Raw genomic sequence first — 24,311 nt, forward strand, 5'->3', positions numbered from 1 at the left:
CTGGGGTTGTTTTCTTTGGAACAAAGGAGGCTGAGGGGAGATTTAATTGAGGTATATAAAATTATGATGGGACTAAATAGCGGGGATAGGGAGGACCTATTTCCCTTAGCAGAGAGGTCAATAACCAGGGGGCAAAGATTTAAAGTAATTGGTAGAAGGATTAGAGGGGAGTTGAGGAGAAATGTTTTCACCCGAGGGTGGTGGGGATCTGGAACTCACAGCCTGAAAGGGTGGTAGAGGCAGAAATCCTCAACTCATTTAAAAGGTACTTGGATGTGCACTTGAAGTGCCGTAACCCACAAGGCTACGGACCAAGTGCTGGAAAGTGGGATTAAGCTGGATAGCTCTTTTTCGGTCGGCACGGATAAGTTGGGCCGAATGGCCTCCTTCTGTGCCGTAACTTTCTATGATACTATGACTGCTGCTTAAATTATAACGGAATTTAAATACATGAAAGAGGATCCTTTGTAAATCTAATTTCTAAGTTTTTAAAGTCTTATTCAGTGTCACAGGCAGTAAATGGGAATTTTTTTATACATCAGATGTTTCCTTTTTATTATTAACTAGTCAGTCTCCCATGGTGTTAAACATGGTAGGTCAGGGAATATAGTCTCTCTTACAAATCACAAATGTCATTATGTGGCTGTTTTCCTTCTCTGCCTCACCTCTGTTGCTTATGGGCTCGATTTTCGCACCCGCGATCGGGTGCGTTGGTGGCGGGGGGGGGGCTAGGAAAATTGGGGATTTCCAGGGCGGGGCGGGAGCCCGGCTCCAACCCGCCCCATTTCTGGGTTCCCCACTGACGTGCTGACATGCGCGCGCAGCCCCCGCATGTGGGACTCCCGCCGGCAATTAAAGCCGGCAGGGTGCCACTTAAGGTATTTATTTAGGTATTTCAGGTCGTTTAGAGACCTGATTAACATAACATTTTAGCAGGGATGGGATTTTGCAACTGATTGGGACTGTTTCCCGTACTGGGGGAAACACTCCCAGTTCAAATGGATGTGTTGCAGCCATCAGCCTGTGGCAGCTGCAAAGGTCCATTTGATAGGTTGGGGGGCGGGGGGGTGGGAGACCCTCACTCATTGCAGGAGGCCACTCTGTCACTTGGGACAAAGTTTGGCCTCCACCACCCTCCTCCTAACAATAAAATTCACCAACTTGCACACTTACCCCGGGGTCCAGAGACATGTACCTACCTTGCGGACCCCCTCAGATGTACATCTTCCGGATGGGGGCCGCCGTAGCTGCAGTCATGAACTCCTCGGAGGGTGAACAGCATCACCAGCCTCGCCGTCCACCTCTGACACGTGGAGCTCCACAACACAGTGCTGTGACACATCCACCTGCACAGCAGGAGGGAGGGCAACCACAGAGAGAGATGCGTCGCAGAGGGCACTACCCTCGCCACAGGGTCTACAGACCGAGGCTCAGCTTCCTGTACCTCTCTGAGCAGCAGTGCACACGGAGGCTCAGAGTCACTCGACATGTAGTCGTGGACATCTGCAGCCTCCTTCATGCCGAGCTGCTCCCGGCTGGCCCGAGCACCATCTTCTTACCTGTCGCTGTCAAAGTCACCACTGCCCTCAACAACTTCTCCTCTGCATCCTTCCAGGATGCCACCGGGGACATCGTCGACGTCTCTCAGTCGTCTGCACAAAAGAGCCCTGCAAATACACCTACACCCACTCTGCAGTGATACAATGGGTGGCATCAGTTATGGGTCTTCATTGTGATCCTCAGGAAAGGGCATTATTGCACAAACCAGACAGGATTCGCAAAGATGTGGCAGTAGTGGTGCCAATATAATATGTAATGTGAGTTGATCAGAAATTAAATATAAGTAAAAACCATGACAAACCCTCAAACACCCTTGTGCATTCTCTTCATGCTCACAACACGTTTGCTTTACGCTTCCTACTGCACATATGTGATGCATGCCCTGTGGCTGCAGCACAGGTAGTGGCAGGTTGAGTGAGGCTGATTGTGAAAGAGATGCATGAGAGGGTGAGTATGAGATAGAGCCATGAGATTGTATGAGGATTGGGTTGAGTGGTAGTGGCGGGATGAGAACTGGTGAGGTGAGTAAGTGCAGGTAAGATGAGGATGAGGTTTGAGTGGGTGTGAGGAGTGATGTGACAGAATAGTTTTGGCTGTGCAGAAGGAGATGTGGGGTGGGGGCGGTGATGTGGCAGACGGAGTGTAGGGGAATGAGTAAGTGTACTCACTTTGGCCGACCTACTTAGGTTATTGCAGCGCCTCCTGCACTGTATGCAGGTGGGCGATATGTTGGTGGTGCAGGTGACCTCCTCTGCCACCTCGAGCCAGGCCTTCTTGGTGGCAGAAGCAGGCCGCTTCCTCCCACCCACCGGGGGGGAAGATCTCTGTCTTCCCCCTCCTCCTCACCCCATCCAATAAGAGCTGGAGTGAGGCATCATTAAACCTGGGAGCAGCCTTCCCCCTGGGCTGCTCCATGCTGTAATTTTTCCTATTTCTTGCAGCATCAGTCAGTGGAGGACTGCCCCTTTAAATAGAGCTCCTCCAGCTGACAGACCTTACTGCGCATGCGCAGTCCGCCCGACGCGCAGATCAGCAGTGGGGAACCCGGAACAACAGGTAAGTGGATCCAATCAGCCTGCGATTGCGCGCGGGGCAGACTGATTTCACCGGGCACGTTACCCATGCGCCCAATCGACCCCCCGCCGCCATGGTAATATCGGGCCCTGTGTCTCTCTCTTCTCTTTCTTTCTTGCTTTTCTCATGATGGGGGCAATTTTAACTTTCAGTGAGGGTGTAAAATGGCCAATATCAGAGTAGCCACCCATTATATACTCTGGCTGATTTTCCTTTCCATTGAAAATCAGGAGGGGGGGTGGGGGGATTGTACAATGGACGGCTGGTCCGATATCACCCATTTTACACCATTGCCGAAAGTTAAAATGACCCCCACAGGTGTTTTTCTTTTCTTTCCTTTCAGGTGGGAGGTGGTGGATGTTATGATGTGGTGGGGAGAGAACCACCAACGGCTGCAAGCTGCATTTGGGTTGGGGTCATAGGGAATCTGTGGTACTTATTGGCTGCCTTCCCATCCTCTTCCCCCAATCACTCATGCTTCTTTCCATCACTGCAACTCCTCGGTCCCATTAGGTTCTCTATTGCTTCCCACTATCCTCTATTCTTCCTACCACTCTCTGAATCTAATCACTCAGCTTTGCTCTTCCCCATTGAACTACTGATTTAACCCCTATACCCTCCCTTTCCCCTTGCCCCACTGTTGCTCAAATCACCCATAATTTACCAAGTACTACCCCCTAGGGCGGACGGTGAGAGACCAGACATACCCCCACCTTACCGTCAACCTATTTCCCTCCCATCCTATCTGTTTCCCTCAAAGAGGCTTTCTTTCCTTTGAAAATGCAACTTGTTTGTTTTTTAAAAAAGAAATCAAATTAGAATGAGGAAAGATGCTCTTGCTCTCACTCTGTCTTTTAGGTGTTAGCCAGTAGGATCTTTCTCTCAGGTACAAGGAATTAACATTTATCTTTTCTAAATAAAGTACAGGTGGATAATTCGTTAACTTCAATATTCAACAGGTGTGTTTTTTCTTTGAAAGTCGAACTAACATTAAATTAAGTGTCTCTTTTTTAGCCCCTTTCCTCTTTCTCTAACCCCTCTCTCTCATAATCTCATCATTAGCTTAATAAACTTGCTAACGTTCATAGAACACAAAACCACAGCTTTATAATTTGAACATAGTCATATTTTTCTCTATCATGTACACACAGATTTTTTAAAAACTCAATATAAACTTTGCATCAATAAATTTGTCCATTTGCTTTTGAAAATTAGTTGAAGAAAAGCTACTGAGTAAGAAGTGCCAGAAGCTGAAGTCACATCTCAGGGAAAAATCTCAGTCTAAGCCCAGGTTTTCTGGGAGAGGCTGAGGCCTTCAAGTAAACTCCACAATGTGCGCTTTAAAAGACACAAAAGATAATTTAGTGGATAAATATGTTACTGTGAAATACGCATTTTTAAAATTCTGTTTCAACACTTATTTTGGACCTTTAGAAATTCCAGTTACTCAGGGTAAAAAAAGGCAAATGAATGTCTTTTTCTTGGAAAGGATTTTGAGTGATTTGTGGGAACCCACTGGCTAGATTGCACAGGGTGATATACTCTGATTATAAAATAGCAGCCATTGCATGTGTCGCAGGCAATGATGGGAAAGCATGACACCGTTGACATTGAAAATACTCTTCACAGGGCTACATATAGGAGTAACAAGTACTTATAATGTGTGTAATATATAATTGTCATCAGTGACAAGTACAAATTCAGATCAGAAATTCAAGATAATCCACATCTGTTCAATCAGTTCAGGCTTGGATTTCCTGTGGAATGGTAGGATTTTCAATTGCAAGACATCCAAACCAAAACGGAAACAAACTGGGAACAGATTTTTCCTTGTAACATTGAATTTGATGGCAGTTTTGGTCACTTGGCTGTGGTCCAAAGTTCAGTGGATTACATATGAATTTGGATTCTGATCGCCATTTCTTAATGCGGTATTGCACATGGAACAGGCAGACCTGCTGTCTGAGTTTAAATTCAAACCTAAATTGTCCCTACTTGAATCAGATCAGATTCAGAAATGATTTGCAAATCAGTCTTACAAAGGCATTAGGCTTGATTTTGAAACAAAAGTGCGGATATAGTGGGGGGGTGGTCAGAAATCCCGGCTCCAACATGCCTAAGAACGCGCACGACCCAGAGTCATCTGGGTGCTTGCACCGTTCCCGAACCCGGAAGTCCCGCCGGCAATTAAAGCTGTCAGGACAATATTTAAAGCAGTAATTCAAGTATTAAAGTACTTGAAATGTACATAAATCTAATTAAGAATGAAGGCAAGCAATTTCAACGCTGCCTCAGCACATTTCCCGTCCTGTGCGAAATACGTCATGGGGAACAAATCGTCTTTCAGCCGGCAGCCATTTGGACATTTAAATCCCTGTTTGACAGATGGGGATAAAAGGTGAGTTATTGCAGCAGGGCACTCAGTTCTCTCAGACAAACTTTTGTCTGGGAGATCTTTGTGCTTAGACTGAAAATTCTTGGTTTCCACTCAGAATTGTTCTGTTCGCACATATTTACCAACTTTTCGGACCCCCTCAAACTGACACCATCAGGATAGGGGGCGCGCAATGGCTGCATTCACCACTATCTGAGGATGAGCAACATCACCATCCTCGCCAGGCACGGCGTGCACCTCCGCCACTTGGAGCTCCACAACACAGTGCTGTGCCACAGGCACCTGCACAAGAGCACAGAGGGGAACAACAGAGGGAGCGATGTCACAGGAGGCACTACCATCATCAGAGGGTCTACAGACCTCTCTGAGGAGCAGTGCATACGGAGGCTGAGAGTAAGTCGCCAAGTGGCCGCAGACATCTGCAGCCTCCTTCATGCCGAGCTGCTCCCAGCTGGGCAGCATCTCATTACCCGTCGCTGTTAAAGTGACCACTGTCCTCCACTTCTTCGCCTCTGGATCATTCCAGGGTGCCACTGGTGACATCGCTGGGGTCTCTCAGTCGTCTGCACACAAGTGTATAAGGCAGGTCACCGACGACTTGTTTTGCATGGCCTTGCAATATGTCAACTTCCCCATGGACGACCTCAGCCAGACGGAGAGGGCAGTGGGATTCCATTTTGTGGCTGGCTTCCCACGTGTACCGGGTGCAATCCGAGCACCTCCACACGAGCCAGGACTGTTCATCAACAGAAAGGATTATCACTCCATCAACGCTCAGCTCGTTTGTGACCATCGCAAAACATTCCTTCACGTGTGTGCCAGATTCCCTGGCAGCTGCCACGATTCCTTCATTCTGAGGGAATTCAGCAGGCCGGGCCCCATCCACGCACCGAACACCCTTAAGGGCTGGCTCCTCGGGGACAAGGGATACCCCCTGCACAAAAAACACATGGCTCATGACACCTCTGAGGAACCCCATCAGCGAGCAACAGTGTTGATACAATGACAGCCATATCGCCACCAGGTCTATAATTGAACATGCGATAGGGCTGCTAAAGATGCAATTTTATGCCTCGATCGTTCTGGGGGAGTGCTTCAATACGCACCAACGAGAGTGGGTCGCATTATAGAAGTGTATTGTGTCCTGCATAACAGAGAGGGGCACCGGTTGATGAGGCCCCATGCCCTCATCCACCATCCACATCTGCCATCCACATTGAGGAGGAGGGAGAAGGAGCAGGAGGCGGAGACGGAGCAGGAGGAGGAGAAGGAGCACATTGTGGAGAAGGACCAGGAGGGGGAGAAGGAGCGCGAGGAGGAGAAGGAGCGCGAGGAGGAGAAGGAGCAGGAGAGGGAGAAGGAGGAGGAGAAGGAGCAGGAGGTGGAGAAGGAGCAGCAGGTGGAGTCACTCATATGTGAACGATTCTCATAAGTGAGAAGAATCGAGTCCTCACACCACCTGGAAAGACCAGCGCCAACACCAGCACCCCCCACCCCTGCAAAAAACAGTCCTGCAACTACACAGACACCCACTGTAAAGTGACCCACTGGGTGGCATCAAGTGTCGCCGTTCATGGTGAAGCACATGAAAGGGCGCTATCGCAAAAGCCAGTCAAGAATGGGCAAGAAGTGGCTGTAGTGGTGAGAATGATAACATTTACTGTGACTTTAACAAAAAACAAATATAAATGAAAAACATGACAGTCTGCCAGACACCCTCGTGCATACCCTTCGTGATCACAAACCCTTAGCCTTTCTCTCCCGAACGCTTCTACATGGTGCATCCCCTGCAGCAGAGGTAGTGGCAGGTTTCCCATGTTCATGCCCTGACTGCTTCGATGCTTTCGGCCTACGCCCTCCGGGTTTTGGAGCCAGTGAGGGCCCCTCTAAAGACTGCTCCACCTGCACCTGTGCAGGGGCAGACTCGGCCACCTGGAGAGGAGGCGGCGGCATCATGGGTACTGGTTGAGAGAGGGGCAATGGGTGAGAAGTGGGAGCGCTTTGAGTGGCATCCCCACTTCCACGTCCCCTTTCGCCATCATCCCTCTCCTGGACCAGGCCCATATCACTCCTACCACCCTGCTGGAGAACGGTTTGGAAGACATGTATGATGCCTAGGAAGCCCAGTTGCAAAGTTTCTGTCTGCCTGTTTAAGGCAGCAGAACGTTGTTCATTGTGAGTCCGAACAGCTGTTGTCAGAGCCTGAATGGACTCATTTGTGAGCTGTGCTTGAAGCTCAACGGAGGATCGCCTTCTCTCCATCGCAGACATTCCCGCACTTACCTGTTAACATCAATTCATGTTGTGTAAGATGAATATTAAAGTTGTGTCACCAGAAGTTTGTGGCGTCCCCGATGGACAGGCACTCGAGGGTGCGGCTGATCTGCTGGGCCTCTTCCTCTGCGTCTGTGAGGACCATTATTTTGTTGTGGCCTCCCTCCAGTCCTCGCCTTCTCCCGTGCATTTTGTGCACCCTTCTCCTAGAAGGGGAGACAGTACAGATGTGTGAGTGAGGGATGGTGAAGTGGTCAGCCAATGAATGCATTGCTTTGGGTGAGGCTGACTGTGAAAGAGGTGCATTAGAGGGTAAGTATGAGACAGAAACATCACATTGGATCAGGTTTGGGGTGAGTGGTAGTGGTGAGGTCACAAATGGGGAGGTGAGGCAGTGCTCAGGAAGTGAAGGTAAGCTGAGGATGAGCCTTAAGCGGGTGTGAGGAGTGATGTGATGGAGTAGTCTTGGTAGTGCAGATTGAGTTGGGGGGTGGGGGGTGATGTGGAACATGGAATGCAGGAGAATCAGTAAGTGCAATCGCTTTTGCTGACCTAGTTAGGACATTGAAATGCTTCCTGCACTGGACCCAGGTGTGGGATATGTTGCTCCTGCTGGTGACCTCCTCTGCCACCTCGAGCCCGGCCTCCTTGGTGGCAGAGGCAGGGCACTTCCTCCTGTCAGCCGGGTAAAATAGTTCCCTCCTCCTTCTCACCCCGGCCTGTAGCAGCTGAAGTGAGACATCGCTGAATCTTGGAGCAGCCTTGCCCCTGTGCTGCTCCATTGGGTCTACTTGCTCTTAGCTCCTGCAAAATCCATTGGAGCAACGGCCCTTTAAATCGAGACGCTCCAACTAACAGCCTGTCATGCGGGTGCGCAGTCTGGCCACTGCTCAGCTTTTGGATGGCAAACCTGGAAACAAGGTTAGGGGGCACCAATTAAGTCGCGATTGCGTGGGGAACAGTAAGTTTTTATTATTCGGGTTTGCTGCGCGCCCATTGCCCCCCCCCCCCCGCCAGCTGCCTTCCCACCGCCCTTTTGAAATCGAGCCCAATGTGTCAGAACCTAAAGTGAAACTTTTGGCAGTGGAATAAATTGTTCCTAAATTAGAAATTCTACACAAAAGGGGCAATTTTGCAAGGGAACGCTTTGGGACATTTTTCTGTTAAAGACACTATATAAATGCAAGTTGTTGTTGTTGATGCTTTGATGCAGTGTGGAGCCTTGCTAGATGGGAGTGTGGGTTGAAGAATCAGCTCTATAGTGTTCCAGCCCTATCTCCGGTCTACACCTTCGTCTAGCGAGGTTCTATGTCAGGGATGGAGTCTCGCAAAATAAACGCTAAACTCCCATTTTATTTTCTATCTTTCGAAAGAAATTTCTTGACCACCAATTGGTTGTTTTTAAATATGTTGCTCTCCTTTGAAGTCACATTCCAAACTTGTTCATTTTGCTCCCAGATTTTTACCCTACATATTAATATTTTGCAATTTTAAATCTGTATTTTCATTCCACTGTGAGAACTTGTATATTTTCTTTTCATTTTTTAATGCACTCTGTTAAGATCCACAAATAATTCAATTGCAAATACAAGGCCTGTTACATAAAAGATGATCTTGTCACATTAGTGATCGGTACTTAAAATAAGAGAACAAATAAAAAAAGAATAGCTACATTAGCTTCTAAAATAGATTTATGTTAATATTCTGGTTTGGACTAATTATGATTGAATGGGAACCAATTGTAGGTGGTCCATTCATGCTGCTATTTCAGTTATTTAGTCCCTCCCCATTTTAAAATCATTTAATCTCTTTTAGGCACTGACTGTGTCACATACCATTTCCAGTGTGAGCAGGTTACTTCCTTCAGACCTATGCCAATGCTCCTCTCTAACTGGCTTCAAAGAAATGTTTAATTTTCTCTCCTTCCCTATCCAGAAGTGCTTTCCGTGATGGTCCTTGCTTTTGATCGGAATTTGTTGTGTTGGGAACTACAGGTGCATACTTGCTATCTTCTTATTCATGATCCATTTCTTTGGACCAGTTAGGTCAGTAAACTGCCCAATCATACATTTATTAGACAAACTTCTCACTTTGCATTTATGTAGTGTCACAAATAAATATTATTATTATTGGCTCACCTCATCAGTCAAATAAAAACCTCCATAAATCCATCAAACTGGAAATTAAACAGTTATCAGAAAATAGTATTAATTGGTCAGTGTATGAATGGAGCGCTTTTCATTACAGAATGGTTTGCCTCAAATTATTCTGCGAAGTCTATTATTGCCACATTCTGCTCAGAGTTGTATTGTTACTGACATATTGTAAAGAATAATAACTGAAAAGAGTCAGAATTCACGCATGGAGGAAATTAAGTGTAGCTAATGTTACCTTATGGTAGGAAGCAGCACTTGGGAAAAGAGCAATTTGTAAAAGAATTGTCACATTCAAAATAGTTGCAATCATTTTGCTGCTCCTTACTGCACCTGTATTACATACAAAGATTATTACAGAATTATCTTCATATTGAATAATTCTGTATTTAATAATAATACTGACAAGAAAACTTCCAGACCAGCAGCAAATAAGTGTGCCACTACAGCGTTATATATTTGCTTCACGTATGATTCAAGTTATACACCCTGCTGATCATTGCAAGGATGTGTAATTACGTTGCAAACAAAATATACATCAGCTAGCGATAGAGGTAGGAGACCTTGCTCGCAGATTTCTGGGTATTGCACCTGTTCACCACAATGATCTCAGTGATCAAGATAAATAATCGCATATGAAATTAATTAAAATAAACGTGATACTACTCATTGTCTAAAAGTACTGTAAGGTATTCCCATACATCTGCCATTATTCCACATCCTCACTTTATATGTTTTCAGTGTATGACTATAAAGGGTCTCGGCTGAAATAGGGAGCAGAACTGCTGTAATTAAATGAAACAAAAATTTGTGAATACTAGAAGTCTGAAATTAAAGTTGAAAATGCTGGAAGTACACAACAGATCCATCAATAACGCAAAAGATGGGTTCATAATTTGGGAGAGACTGTTCCCTGGAACCTGCTGTAGTTAAATGTCTGAACACTGGATATTTTCTGTGGAATATGATGCTCCCTCCCATGTACTATGATCTTTATTTCCATGAAGATGGTTGGCTTGATAGCACATTTCACGATGTGGCATGAAAATTCTGTCAGATGGAACTGTTGTAAACCACAGGAAGATATCACTAAGTCATTCTGACATAGCAACTGTGGAAATATGGGAATTGTTTTCTAAGTGCGAGCTCTCCAACAACCATAAGAGAAACGCACTTACAGCAGAGTATAGAAAATGCCATCTTGATTGCAGTAGCAGCAGATAATGGGGTAGATTTTTAACTTGCTGCCTGGGTGTGAAACGTACATTGTGGATCGACCTCCTATTACACAAACCACCTGATTTTCCTATTGATTGCAATTGGATGGATTCTCTAATGGGCGGCCAATCCACAAAAAGAAGGAAAGAAAGACTTGCATTTATATAGCGTCTTTCACGACCACAGGATGTCCCAAAGCATTTTACAGCCAATAAAGTACTTTTTGAAGTGTAATCACTGTTGTAATGTAGGAAACGCAGCAGCCAATTTGCACACAGCAAGCTCCCACAAACATCGGTTTTAGTGGTGTTAGTTGAGGGATAAGTATTGGCCAGAGCACCGGGGATAACTCCCCTAATCTTCGTCGAAATAGTGCGATGGGATCTTTTATGTCCACCTGAGAGTGCAGGCAGGGCTCTCTGAAAAACACAATGCCAGTTTTACGCCTGGACAGCAAGTTGAAATACCCCAGTGAATCATATGTTCTGTATATACACAAAGTAGCTATCAATTTCAGTGGTATAAATTGGGGCCAAATTAGTTTCCAACAAATAAACCTGAATGGCCAGATTAAAATTTGCTTGGAATTCAGTCCCTTGTTTTCCACTGCTTGGGGTTTTCAGTTTGGTTTGGTGTTCACTCTGAATATCTAGTCACTCATTTTGTTAAAAATAACAGCGTGATTTTTTTAAACAATTCTTTCAGTGTAGCTTTAATGTACCCATAACACCACCAAGGAGATTGATTTTTTTTTTCCCCCCCTTAAATCTGTATTTTGCTTTTTAGCCTATTTTCTCAGTACTGGCACATTCTATACTCTGGTCAAGAATCCTTCCACGCTATTTATGGGTCTAGGTATAGTGGCACACGAGTGCACTACGACTGTCAGAGAATAATATTCGAAAGGCAGTTAAAACGCAAGAGGACAGCAATAATTCTACCAACCAACTCACATTGCTGCCATGGTGGAGCAACAGGAATGTCACTACACATTTTCTTTACTTTAATTTATTTGTTAGTTGTAAAATCACAGTATTAGCATTTCTGCCACCAATAACACCCAATTAGAGTACACTGGTGTCTTAATATGCTTAGTGACTAAAAGCAAATTACAGTTTTGACACTAAGCACCTCCTGTCTCATAGGATTAACACACATTAGCAGAGCCAAATAATTAAAGTGGTTGTGCTAACAGTCAATCTCGTTTCAGCACAGAGAAATTGTTTCTCTATTTGGAAGTCAAAGCATAGCATTTTAAAATTGTCAGACATGGGGGGAATTTTAAACCCCCATGACGAGTGGGACAATGGCGGGAAGTAGGTTAAAATTTCTAAAATCCCCTTGAATGCGCCCACTTCCGATTTTAACGGAGATGGGTTGGGGGGCAGGTGACTAGCTTGCTCTCCAGAGGCGGGTCAGTTATTTAAATATGTTAATGAGGCTGCGTGCCTCAAATTTTAACAGACTTTCATATTTAACGGCTGCGGGGTTTCCCAGCACTGCTTGTGGGCCAGGACGAGCAGGAGTGCTTCCCCCGGCCCCCCAAGCAAACCTGCTGCAATCGGCCTCCCTCCCCCGCTATCTGCCGACACCCCCCCCCAGCAATCTGTAGCCCCCCTCGACTCACAATCTCGTTCCTGACCTGCAATCTCTTCATCTCCCCTCCCTCCCCCACCCGCGATCTCTCCCCGACGCGCAACCTCTTCCTCCCTCCCTCCTCTCCCCTCACCGCTGCAGCCTTCCAGAGCAGGCTTTCCCGCCCGCTTCTCAATCTGGCTGGCTGCCGGCTGGGAAATGGAGAAAAAAAAATTCAATTGAGGTCCTGCCATTAAGTTCGGCAGGACCTTTATTGCAAGGGGATTGGAGTACAAGAGTAAGGAAGTCTTACTACAATTGTACAGGGCTTTGGTGAGACTACACCTGGAGTATTGTGTACAGTTTTGGTCTCCCTATCTAAGGAAGTATATACTTGCCTTAGAGGCGATGCAACGAATGTTCACTAGATTGATTCCTGGAATGAGAGGGTTGTCCTATGAGGAGAGATTGAGTAGAATGGGCCAATATTCTCTGGAGTTTAGAAGAATGAGAGGTGATCAAATTGAAACAAAAAAGGTTCTGAGGGGGCTTGATAGGGTAGATGCTGAGAGGTTGTTTCCCCTGGCTGAAGAGTCCCGAACTACGGGACGTAGTCTCAGGATAAGGGGTCAGCCATTTAGTGAGATGAGAAGGAATTTCTTCACTCAGTGTTGTGAATCTTTGGAATTCTCTACTCTAGAAGGCTGTGGATGCTGAGTCATTGAGTGTATTCAAGGCTGAGATAGATGGATTTTTGGACTCTGTGGGGAATCAAGGGATGTGGGGATCGGGCAGGAAAGTGGAGTTAAGGTCAAAGATCAACCATGATTTTATGAATGGCGGAGCAGGCTCAAGGGGCCGCATGGCCTACTCCTGCTCCTATTTCTTCGTGACCTCTGTGTTCCCCATATTTCCGGGTTTCCTGGCCGCTACAATGGTGAAGTCAGGACAGTTCGCCGCCTGCCTCAGCCCCTGCTGGCCTGATTCCTGCCCTGAGTTAAAATTTGAACTAATGGCCCCAATATTTATGGGACGGCGAAGAGGAAGCAGCCGGGAAAGGTGGAGGTCCTTCTGAATTTAATGGCAGGACCTCATTTGAATTTTGTACCCAGTTTCCCACGTGGCGACTGGCCGTCCGGCATGCGGGACAGCATGCTTTACAAGGCTGCAGCCGGGAATCCGAGAGTTCGTAGGGGTGTGGGGGTTGGGGGGGTGGGGAGGGATGGGAGGAGAGGAGGAGATCGGATTGCGGGGTGGGGTCAGCAGATCGCGGGCAGGTTAGCGTAGGGGTCCAGGGGAAGCACTCCTGGCCCACAAGCAGTGCTGGAAAAGCATTTAGCTGCTGAATCCGACAGTTCTCACCTCCCTTTAGCTGCCGAGTTACCCGGGCCCTGGGAAACACGGCCCGCAGTCGTTAAATCCTGCTAAAATCTGAGGCCTCATTAACATATTATAATTACTGACCCACCTCTCGAGCCGGTTACTCGACCGCCCCACAACCCACCCCAGTTAAACTGGAAGTAGGCGTGTTCGCGGTGGGTTGGGGTTGGGTTTCCCATTTTAAAGAAGTTAACCCCTCTCCCCGCCCCTCTCCTGCCCATCCTGGTGGTGGGGGGGGGGGGGGTTAAAATTTCCCCCCAATGTGCCTCTTTACAACTGTGGTCTTACATTCTGTTGTACAAAGAGTGTATACTTATAATAATTTCCTGTTTGTATAACTGAATCATTTTTATTTGCCAAGATTTCCTGTGGCTTAATCCCCTTTCCAATCTAGCTTCAATTGCATATTTACATGAAGCCATCATTCACATTTAAGAAATCTCTTCCTAGATGGCAAATTAGCTAATTGGATTGAAAACTGACTTGGCAAAAGAAAGAAGGTAGTCAGGATAAATTTTAAAAAGTGCTGGCTGGAGGGTAGTGACTAGTGGAGTTATGCAAGTAGAATTTGTTCTTCCTTATCCTATATTATTCGTAAAGGGTGGATGGTACTTCCTGTAACGTTACAAAAATTTACTAATGACAACAAGCGATTTGGCCAGGTGATGAGTACAAGAGAGATTAATAACATTCAAAAGGATCTGAACCAATTAGATGTGGGGTCTAAGGAATGGAAGATATAATTTACTGTACTTAAATGTAAGTTTATACACATTTGGAACATCAAGCATGCGAGCACGATGAGGAGTGCATTTGCAAAGATGGAAAAGGAAATGAGTATGTTTTAACAACCAAAAACTTAGTAATCAGGTAAATTGTTAAGAGCAATGTTAATCCTCTACGTGGACACATCACAAGGAAATTGATGCAGACTTGATAGATCCAATGGCCCTTTCTTGTTACATACTTGCTTAAGTTCTTTCTTTTTTTAAAAAAAGAACTACTGGCTTTCTTTTTTAATTTCACATATCCCAATTCTATATCTTTATAGATGTTAAATTAAGAATTCATCATTATATTTTTAGTGGGGTGGGAGCAACTTTCTATTTCAGTAAGATCAATATTTGTGTCACAGATAGAATATTAGCTAATGATTCCTTTTAAAAATTATCAATTGATAAGAAACTAGTTGTTGCACTCGAGACTTTAAAGGCCACCTGACCACAGACTCCTTCTAGAAAATCTAGATTACCAGGTGCTCTCAATATTGTGTTTTCGATAAACATGCTGCAAAACTTTTTATGCCATTAGTTTAACTCTTCCTGTGTACAGTAAGTTGTTTGCATGAACTTACATTAAAGGAACAACATCTGTGCATACCAAAACAGCTTTCCATTATAAGTCTTGTTTTGTACTTGGATTTTTGCAATAAATTTACATCAATTTCAAAAACCCTTCCCTTTTAATATAACAACGGCACAAGTGCGTAAGCAATAATTAACACTAAAATAAAAGATTCTAATTACAATGTTGTGAAACGTTTAATAACACGTCATTACCAACATCTAACAATTAACAACTGCATATATTATTTTGTATCTTTAAACTGCCAGCCCCTCTGATGTTTTACATGGTTAACAATACAATGGCATAACAACTGCAATGCAAACAGGCTGAAAGTAACATGTTAATGCAGTTTTAACATACATAGACAGGTGCATTCTATTTGCTTGGGAGATTCACACTACTTGAGATATTAGACAAATAAATAATAAATCAGCTTGTCATTGAAAGCAATATCTACTTCATTACTAGCACAGGTGGTTCTACTGTCAAATAGTCAGAAGATTGTGAGTGCAAATTCTACTCCAGGGTTTAAGCACATAATCTAGGCTGACACCATAGTCAGAGGGAGTGTTACACTATCAGAGGTGCCATCTTTCAGATGAGACATTTAACTAAGGCCCTATCTGCCCCCTCAGGTGGATGTAAAAGACCCTCATGGCACTTCTCGAAGAAGAGCAGGGGAGTTCTCCTGGTGTCCTGCCCAATTTTTATCCCTCAGCCAACATCACAAGATTATCTGTTCATTTATCTCGTTGCTGTTTATGGGACCTTGCTGTGCACAAATTGCATGTCGCATTTCCCTACATTACAACAGTAACTGCACTTCAAAAATGCTTCATTGACCGTGAAGTGTTTTGGGATGTCCTGAGGATATAAAAGGCAGTATACAAGTGCAAGTTCTTTTATCTTTCCTTTTGTATAGGAATCTCTTTTTATTTGCTATATTCATTTTCTATCCAAGGATGTTTCATTTCTAGATAAAGTGATTCCGTAGCCAGGCCAAAGAATTTTTGCTAAGACCAAACTAATTCTAATGTTTGCTTTTGTTATGTACATACTCTAGAAAGGCAGGATTTGCAGAATTCCTAAAGTTTGACAATCCCACCAGGCAGTAGAAACAGAGAAAGTACGAAATGTTGAATGAGTGATGGGGAGAGGGGATTGAGGGAATCGACAAGTGAACAGTGGGGGGGTTGTGGAATGAGAAAACAAACAAATCTACAAAGGGAGAGGGGAATGGTGGTACTAATAAATGAACAGAGGAATGAGGGAATCTGAAACAAAAACAGAAAATACTGGCAATACACAGCAGGTCAGTCAGCATCTGCAAGGAGAAAAGACAAGTTCACGTTTAATGTGTAAGACCCCCCCCTAGTTCTGAGGAAGGGTCTTACATTTGGAATGTTAACCTGACTTTTCTCTGTACAGCTGGTGAATGATCTGTTTTCTGTTACTGTTTCAGTCATGGTTAGGTGATGTCAAGGATGAGTTTTAAAAGCCTGCTGTTTAAAAAGAAGATTGAGGGATACTTGATCCTAGTCTTTAACTTACTAGTATAGTATTGTACAATTACAGCATTGTTTCATAAACTACAGTTGTGTAGGACCAGGTTTGTACAGTTTGTTTTCTCTTACTTACTGACTGTTATACATTGCAATTCAAAAAAATAGTGCAGGTAAATTGTTGACTTGTTTCCGCTCAAAGTCTTATATAAATATGTTCAAATACCTTCAACCCCTCTCCCCCCAAAACCTTTTTAATGTAGTTTTACTTGTTGATAAGATGCATCTTTTTCATTAACTAGTTATCTCAGGGATGCAACAATGTGTTAAGGGATTGCTTCATTTTGCCAGCATCAAAAGCCTGAGTTACTTGTGTATTAGAAACTCATTCACTGAAATGAAAGGCCTAATTAACTTAACACTCTGTCACTGTTGAATTATGAGTCTTTTACATTCATTAAATAACCCATATGGCAGCATATCCTGTTATTCACAGACACTATGTACAGGCCTAGCTGTTAAAATGTGGTAGTCACCTGTATTAGCAAAATGTTAGAACATAATTTAATTTAATGTGTTGTGTTCTATAACACAGGCTGTCTCATCTCCACTTTTTTTAGAAGTTCCTTATTGTTTGATGTGAAAAGTTTACTGTTGTGTACTCATAATTAAAATGGCCATACTGTACCATTGTACTGTAATAAGTACCTGTTCGTAGCTCTGATCATATAGTTTTAGAGAAAAGAGGATGTGTTTACAATCTTTGATACATATATGCATATTAGAAATCATTTTATGTTTGACTTTTCTGTCTGAAGGAGGCCCTGAGGATTGGAAACGGCTCTATTCTCCACAGAAGTAAAAGATCTTTGATAGCTCCTCCCATTTCGTTTCCTGAGAATCAAAGAGGACCATTCCCAAAAGTTATTGGACGGGTAAGAATTATGGTAGTTGGTTTATTTTGCTGATTTGTATTCATAATTATCCATCTATTGAGTGAGCAGGTAGCCTGGTGAGATCTTAGAAACAGATTTAGGTTTATGCCATACATTGAACATGACCATACAACTAGCATAATACCACTAGTTTGAATTCATGGGGTAGAAATTGGTTCACGCATAAACTCGAGTGTGAATCCATCAGCAACAAGGACCACCGTGCCAAATGAGCAAGAGGACCACGTGAAATTGGCCCTTTTGCATCATCGTGACGTGACCGTCATGCTGAAAGTGCTAGTCGCACCCTAAGAGGCAGTGCCTGACGAGGATGAAAGTTGGTTGTCATGGATGCTAGCACCGGTCTCACATTAAATTCTGGGCGGTGAAGAGGGGGGGGGTGGTGTGGTGGTGGTGGTGGTGGGGGGAGGAGAACGGGAGGGTGGTAAGCAGTGGCGGGCAGTGGTCAGATGCTATTCAGTTTAGCAAAGGGGTCTGAAGCAAGAGTTAGCACAGGCAATGGGCCTAACGCTCGTTTCAGGCAGGCGCCCGGGACGACGAAGGGTCGCCCTAACCAATCTGGCGATCAATGCATTTACTGTGCGTTTTGGTCATGTACGATGACCAACAAAAATGGTGGTTTTGGACCTTATTTTGTGTCCAAAAAATGGGCGAAGCAAGATCCAATTCTACCCCTCTCCCCGCCCCATGTCTCCTAAAGCTACAATGCCCATAAGGAATTTTAACAATGCATCTTGGACCAAATATCTAGACTATTGCTTTGCCTCTGTAGAAACAAGTACATTCCTGAAAACTCAAGTAATGTTGATGAAAAGTATATCTAATATGATGGTAGTTTTAATAATTTTCAAGATATTAATTCCAAAAAAAGCATACTCGATGGCTACCAATCTGATATAAAGGGGTGAATTTTAACTTTCACCACCGGGCGGTAAACTCAGCATGGTGGATCTGCCCGCGTTATACAGCCCACCTGATTTTCCTTTCCATCAAAGTCAATAGAAAGGAAAATCAGATTGAGTATAGAACGGGCGCCCCTTCCACAATGCCAAGTTTACTGCCGGCTAATGAAAGTCCGAACACATGAATCACAAAAAGTTAGTATGCAGATACAGCAAGTGATTAGAAAGGCAAATGGAATGTTGTCGTTTATTGCAAGGGGAATTGAATATAAAAGTAGAGATGTTTTGCTACAGTTGTACAGGGCATTGGTGAGACCACATCTAGAATACTGTGTGTAGTTTTGGCTTCCTTATTTAAGAAAGGACATAATTGCTTTGGAGGTGGTTCAGAGAAGGTTCACTTGACTGATTCCTGGGATGAGGGGTTTATCTTGTGAGGAAAGGTTGGACAAGTTAGGCCTGTATACACTGGAGTTTAAAAGAATGAGAGGTGATCTTATTGAAACATATAAGATCCTGAGGGAACTAGAAGGGGTAGATGCTGAGAGGATTTTTCCCCTTGTGGGAGAGGCTAGAACTAGGGGCCACAGTTTAAAAATAAGGGGTCTCCCATTTAAGATGGAGATGAGGAGAATTTTTTTCTCTGAGGGTTGTGAGTCTGTGGAACTCCCTTGCCCAGAGAGCGGTGGAGGCAGGGTCATTGAATATTTTTAAGGTTGAGTTAGATAGATTCCAGATTAACAAGGGAGTCAAAGGTTACAGTCGGTAGACGGGAAAGTAGGGTTGAGGTCACAATCAGATCAGCCATGATCTTATCAAATGGCAGAGCAGGCTCGAGGGGCCGAATTGCCTACTCCAGCGATTAATTCATATGTATGTTCGTAAAATCTACCCCAATATCAACACAATTTAGCTTCACCAATTTCCCTGATCTGTCATATAATTAGGCCCACTGGTTGCACGTCTTTTTGCATTGGCCACAAGTTTGTTTCCATTCATACTGCATTTATTTAGGCATAAAAATTCAGGGGGATGCTTGATCAGGGAGGAAAATTTCCTTTTCACGCTATTTCTAGTGAAATCATAAACATGTCCTCTTGAGATTTCCTCTCCCCAAATTATTAAGCATTCAGTTTACTCTGTAGTATTAATCATGCTGTTTCTCCCTTTCGCTGCTTAGGTTATCGTCCAATCTTTTAGATTTTGGTACATGTTTTGCATAAATAAAGTCTGAGTTTACACAGAAAATGCTGCTGCTGAAGTGAAGTTATGCAGTTGCTTCATTCAGCATTCGATTTACAGAGCGGATGGTGTGTGATTTTAGAAAAAAGTAAGTGCATTCTCAAAGCTGCAAATGTATTTCAGTACTTACTGAAAAAGATCAATTTACAAACCAGTCAACAACAACAACAACAACAACAACAACTAGCATTTAGGTTGCACCTTTAATGCAGAACAATGTCCCAAAGCACTTCACAGAAATGTAAGGGAAAAAATAGATGCTGAAATTAGATTGAGGAGAGATTAGGAAGGGTAAATAAAAATTTAGCTAAAGAGATGGGTTTTAACGAGAGTTTAATATAGGAACACAGGAACAGGAGTAGGCCATTCATTCACTCACGCCTTTTCTGCCATTCAATTAGATCATGGTTGGTCTGTACCTCAACTCCATTTACATGCCTTTGATCCATAATGCCCTTACCCTAATAAAAATCTATCAATCTCAGTCTTGAAAATTTCAATTGACCCAGCATCCACAACTCCTTGGGGGAGGAGAGTTCTAGATTTCCACTACCCTTTGTGTGAAGAATTGCTTCCTGATTTCATTTCTAAATGGCCTAGCTCTAATTTTAAGATTCTGCCCTCTTATTCTGGATTCCCTCACCAGAGGAAATAGTTTCTCTGTATCTACCCTATCAAATCCCTTTATCATTTTGATCAGCCCTCAACCTTCTAAACTCAAGGGAATACAAGCCAAATTTATGTAACCTATCCTCGTAATTTAACCCTGTACCCCTGGCATCATTCTGGTGAATCTGGGCTTTACCCCCAAAACCGAATGCAGTACTCCAGAGCAAGGCTCTGTACAACTGAAGCTTCACTTCTTTGAATTCCAATCCCTTTGAGATAAAGGCCAACATTCCATTAGCCTTTTTGATTACCTTCTGTACCAGTGCACTAGCTTTTAGTGATTTGTGTACATGGACCTAAATCCCTTTACTCTGCCAAAGCTAATAGTCTCTTACCATTGAAAAATGTTTCCGATTTGTCTTTCTAAGATCCAAAGTGGATGACCTCACAGAGGGAGGTGGAAAAGCAGAGGGGTTTAGTGAGGGAATGGAGCCTTGGTGGCTGAGCACGTACCCTCCAATGGTGGGGGGAAGGGAGAGGGATGATGTACAAGAGAATGTTGGTAAATATGCCAATTCCTTGTATACTGCGTTGCAAAGTTCAAATGTCACAATTTATTGACGTATTTTTGTGTCAAAGTCTTTTTATCCATCTCAAATTCTCTCCTTTTTTCGTGAAAATGGTGTCCCATATTGGGGTATGGCTCCATGGGCACTGGCTGTCCTCCGGTACCTTACCCAAGTGGCCATTCTTCAAGTGTAAGCTCTAGATAGTCAGCAGGCTGATTCAATTGAGGGGGCATCATTGCTGAGGCCTTTCCTGTCCTTGTGGAAGGGGAAAAGTTCCTCTGTGAGCTCTGTGTAACAAAATTGTAAACCCATTTCTAATGAATGGGCTTCTGATCTTGTTGCACATAACACACAGAGAGGAAATCTCCCCTCCTAACCCCGCTGTCCACTCAAGTGCACATTCCAGCAGGACTCATTGGACAGTGATCAGGAGCAGAAACCACCCTGCCTATTTTTTTCCCTTTCCTAGCCCAAGGAGGCAGAGGTCAATTGTAAAATCTCTACCATTGCCTGCCTGTGATCAGCTAAGTCTGCACAAATTGAAGCCTAACTATATGGAGCAAAAGGCCCTAATGTTCAGTCCCACACTGGGCTGTCCTCTTACCAACTGAGTGAAAGGGAACTGTTATTTTAAATTCTTTGACTGCAATAGTTGCAAAAGTAGATTAATGCCATAATAATCAGGTAGATTTTCAACTTGTTGCCCACACGTAAAACTGGTGCTGCAGATCGGCTGCCCAGTATAAAAACTGCTCAATTTTCATTTCCATTGAAAATCTGTGCCCTCTTTACAATCCATCTCAAATAATAACTTCTGTTTAATCAGACCAATGTATTATTCCATCAGAAGTTGGGAACGATCAGTGCTGCAGTTTACAAATCCATCACTATAAAAGCCATAGTGACATTTTTAGGCCTTTTTTTAAGGTTTCTTGGGTAAAAAACATTCTAAAACGAATCATATGAGGTGGCAATCATGGAGATCAAAAAATGCTGCACTTTGAGAATTGCAATATTAACTTTACAAGATGGAATTTGCTTTATTGTTCTGCAAATCATACTGCATTTAAGATCAGCGAAACACAACAAAAATAATTTGCCTGCTATTTGGTGCTTGAGCTGTGAGCTGAATTTGTGCTGCGAGTTGATGCTACGGTTTGCTTTATGTTTACTTACTGTTTATTCTGGTTAGGCTGAAAAGTGAAAAATGATCCCACTACTCAGTGATACTACAAAAGACCTCCAGTGATAGTGGTGCTGAACCTATCGTTCTTTACCTGCTTTGTCTTGGAATTGATGTTTAGAGTCTTATTTGCACAATGAGATTGCACTGCCTTAGGTTCATAATGACGGAATGAACGCGCTCTCAGTATTTATACTTCCCTTATTCAGTTCAAGTGCCAGCGGGTGTTATTAAATTGCCAGCTTAATGCATGCATTGCATTTTTTCTCTTGCAACAATGACATTAGATTCTCAATATATACTGGCCTGGTCCGCAGAGGTTCTAAACCCTGCATATTATACCATTGTAGAAGATGGGAAACAGCACAATTATGGTAACAATTGGAGCTGAGGAGGATAAAATCCAATAGATGACATTGGGAGTGGATCTCCAATCAACTCTTTGCATAATTGGTTTTTAGAGCGTTCCAGAAGTACTGTATTCATAGAAAATCTTGAATTGGGTGATCACATTTTAAAAAAATTTACAGAAGCATCCCTTCCAGGATTGGGATGGACTTGCACTTCTACTATTGATGATGTTTGCAAGCAAGAGCGGAATCTCGCATCTCAAAAATGGAAAGTTTAACTACAAGTGAAGAGTACATAGAAACATAGAAAATAGGAGCAAGAGTAGGCCATTCGGCTCTTCGGGCCTGCTCCGCCATTCAAAACGATCATGGCTGATCGTCTAACTCAGTACCCTGTTCCCGCTTTTTCCCCATATCCCTTGATCCCTTTAGCATTAAGAAATATATCTATCTCCTTCTTGAATACATCTAATGACTTGGCCTCCTTCTGTGGTAGAGAATTCCACAGGTTCACCACCCTCTGCGTGAAGAAATTTCTCCTCATCTTGGTTCTAAATGGCATACCCCGTATCCTGAGACAGTGACCCCTGGCTCTGGATTCCCCAGCCATCGGGAACATCCTCCCTGCATTTAGTCTGTCTAGCCCTGTTAGAATTTTATATGTTTTGATGAGATCACCTCTCATTCTTCTAAACTCGAGTGAATATAGGCCTAGTTGAACCAATCTCTCCTCATACGTCAGTCCTGCCATCCCAGGAATCAGGCTGGTAAACCTTCATTGCACTCCCTCCATGGCAAGGACATCCTTCCTCAGATAAGGAGACCAAAACAGCACACAATGCTCCAGATGTGGTTTCACCAAGGCCCTGTACAACTTCAGTAAGACATCCCTGTTCCTGTACTCTCATCCTCTTGCAATGAACGCCAACATACCATTCGCCTTCCTAACCGCTTGCTGCACCTGAATGCTCGCTTTCAGCGACTTTCAGCACCCAGGTCTCGTTGCACCTCCCCTTTTCCCAATCTATCAGCATTCGTTGCACCTCCCCTTTTCCCAATCTATCAGCATTCAGATAATCTGCCTTTCTGTTTTTACAACCAAAGTGGACAACCTCACATATATCCATGTTATATTGCATCTGCCATGTTCTTGCCCACTCACCCAACTTGTCTAAATCACATTGGAGCCTCTTTGCATCCTCCTCACAGCTCACATTCCACCCCAGCTTTGTGTCGTCTGCAAACTTGGAAATGTTACATTCCGTTCCCTCATCCAAATCATTGATATATATTGTGAATAGCTGGGGCCCAAGCACTGATCCCTGCGGTACCCCACTAGTCACTGCCTGCCACACAGAAAAAGACCTGTTTATTCCTACTCTCTGTTTCCTGTCTGTCAACCAATTCTCAATCCATGCCAGTATATTCCCCCCAATCTCATGTGCTTTAATTTTGCACACTAACCTCTTGTGTGGGACCTTATCAAAAGCCTTCTGAAAATCCAAATACACCACATCCATTGGTTCTCCCCTATCTATTCTACTAGTGACCTCCTCAAAAAACTCCAGTAGATTTGTTAAGCATGATTTCCCTTTCATAAACCCATGCTGACTTTGTCCAATCCCGTTAATGCCTTCCAAGTGTTCTGTTATCACATCTTTGATAATAGACTCTAGCATTTTCCCCACTACTGATGTTAGGCTAACTGGTCTGTATTTCCCTGTTTTTCCTCTCCCTCCTTTTTTTAAATAGTGCCACCCTCCAATCTGTAGGAACCCTTCCAGAGTCTATAGAATTTTGCAAGATGACCATCAATGCGTCCACTATTTCCAGGGCCACTTCCTTTAGTACTCTGGGAGGTAGATTATCAGGCCCTGGGGATTTGTCAGCCTTTAGCCCCATTAATTTCCCTAGCACTATTTTTTTACTAATACTGATTTCCTTCAGTTCCTCCCTCTTACTAGACCCTTGGTTCCCTAACATTTCCGGGAGGTTATTTGGATCCTCCTTTGTGAAGATAGA

At 43.8% G+C, this 24,311-nt stretch overlaps 1 protein-coding gene across 1 annotated transcript in view; it reads left to right on the forward strand.

Moving 5' to 3' along the window:
- The window catches only part of cdh13 (cadherin 13, H-cadherin (heart)), a 768,401-nt gene that overhangs the window by 236,194 nt on the left and 507,896 nt on the right, over positions 1 to 24,311 (forward strand). The window contains exon 4 of the mRNA XM_067998100.1: positions 17,297 to 17,413. Coding sequence (XP_067854201.1) covers positions 17,297 to 17,413 — 117 coding nt within the window. The remainder of the gene's footprint in view (positions 1 to 17,296; positions 17,414 to 24,311) is intronic.

Source organism: Heptranchias perlo, chromosome 16, assembly GCF_035084215.1.
Source record: "Heptranchias perlo isolate sHepPer1 chromosome 16, sHepPer1.hap1, whole genome shotgun sequence".
NCBI lineage: Eukaryota > Metazoa > Chordata > Chondrichthyes > Hexanchiformes > Hexanchidae > Heptranchias > Heptranchias perlo.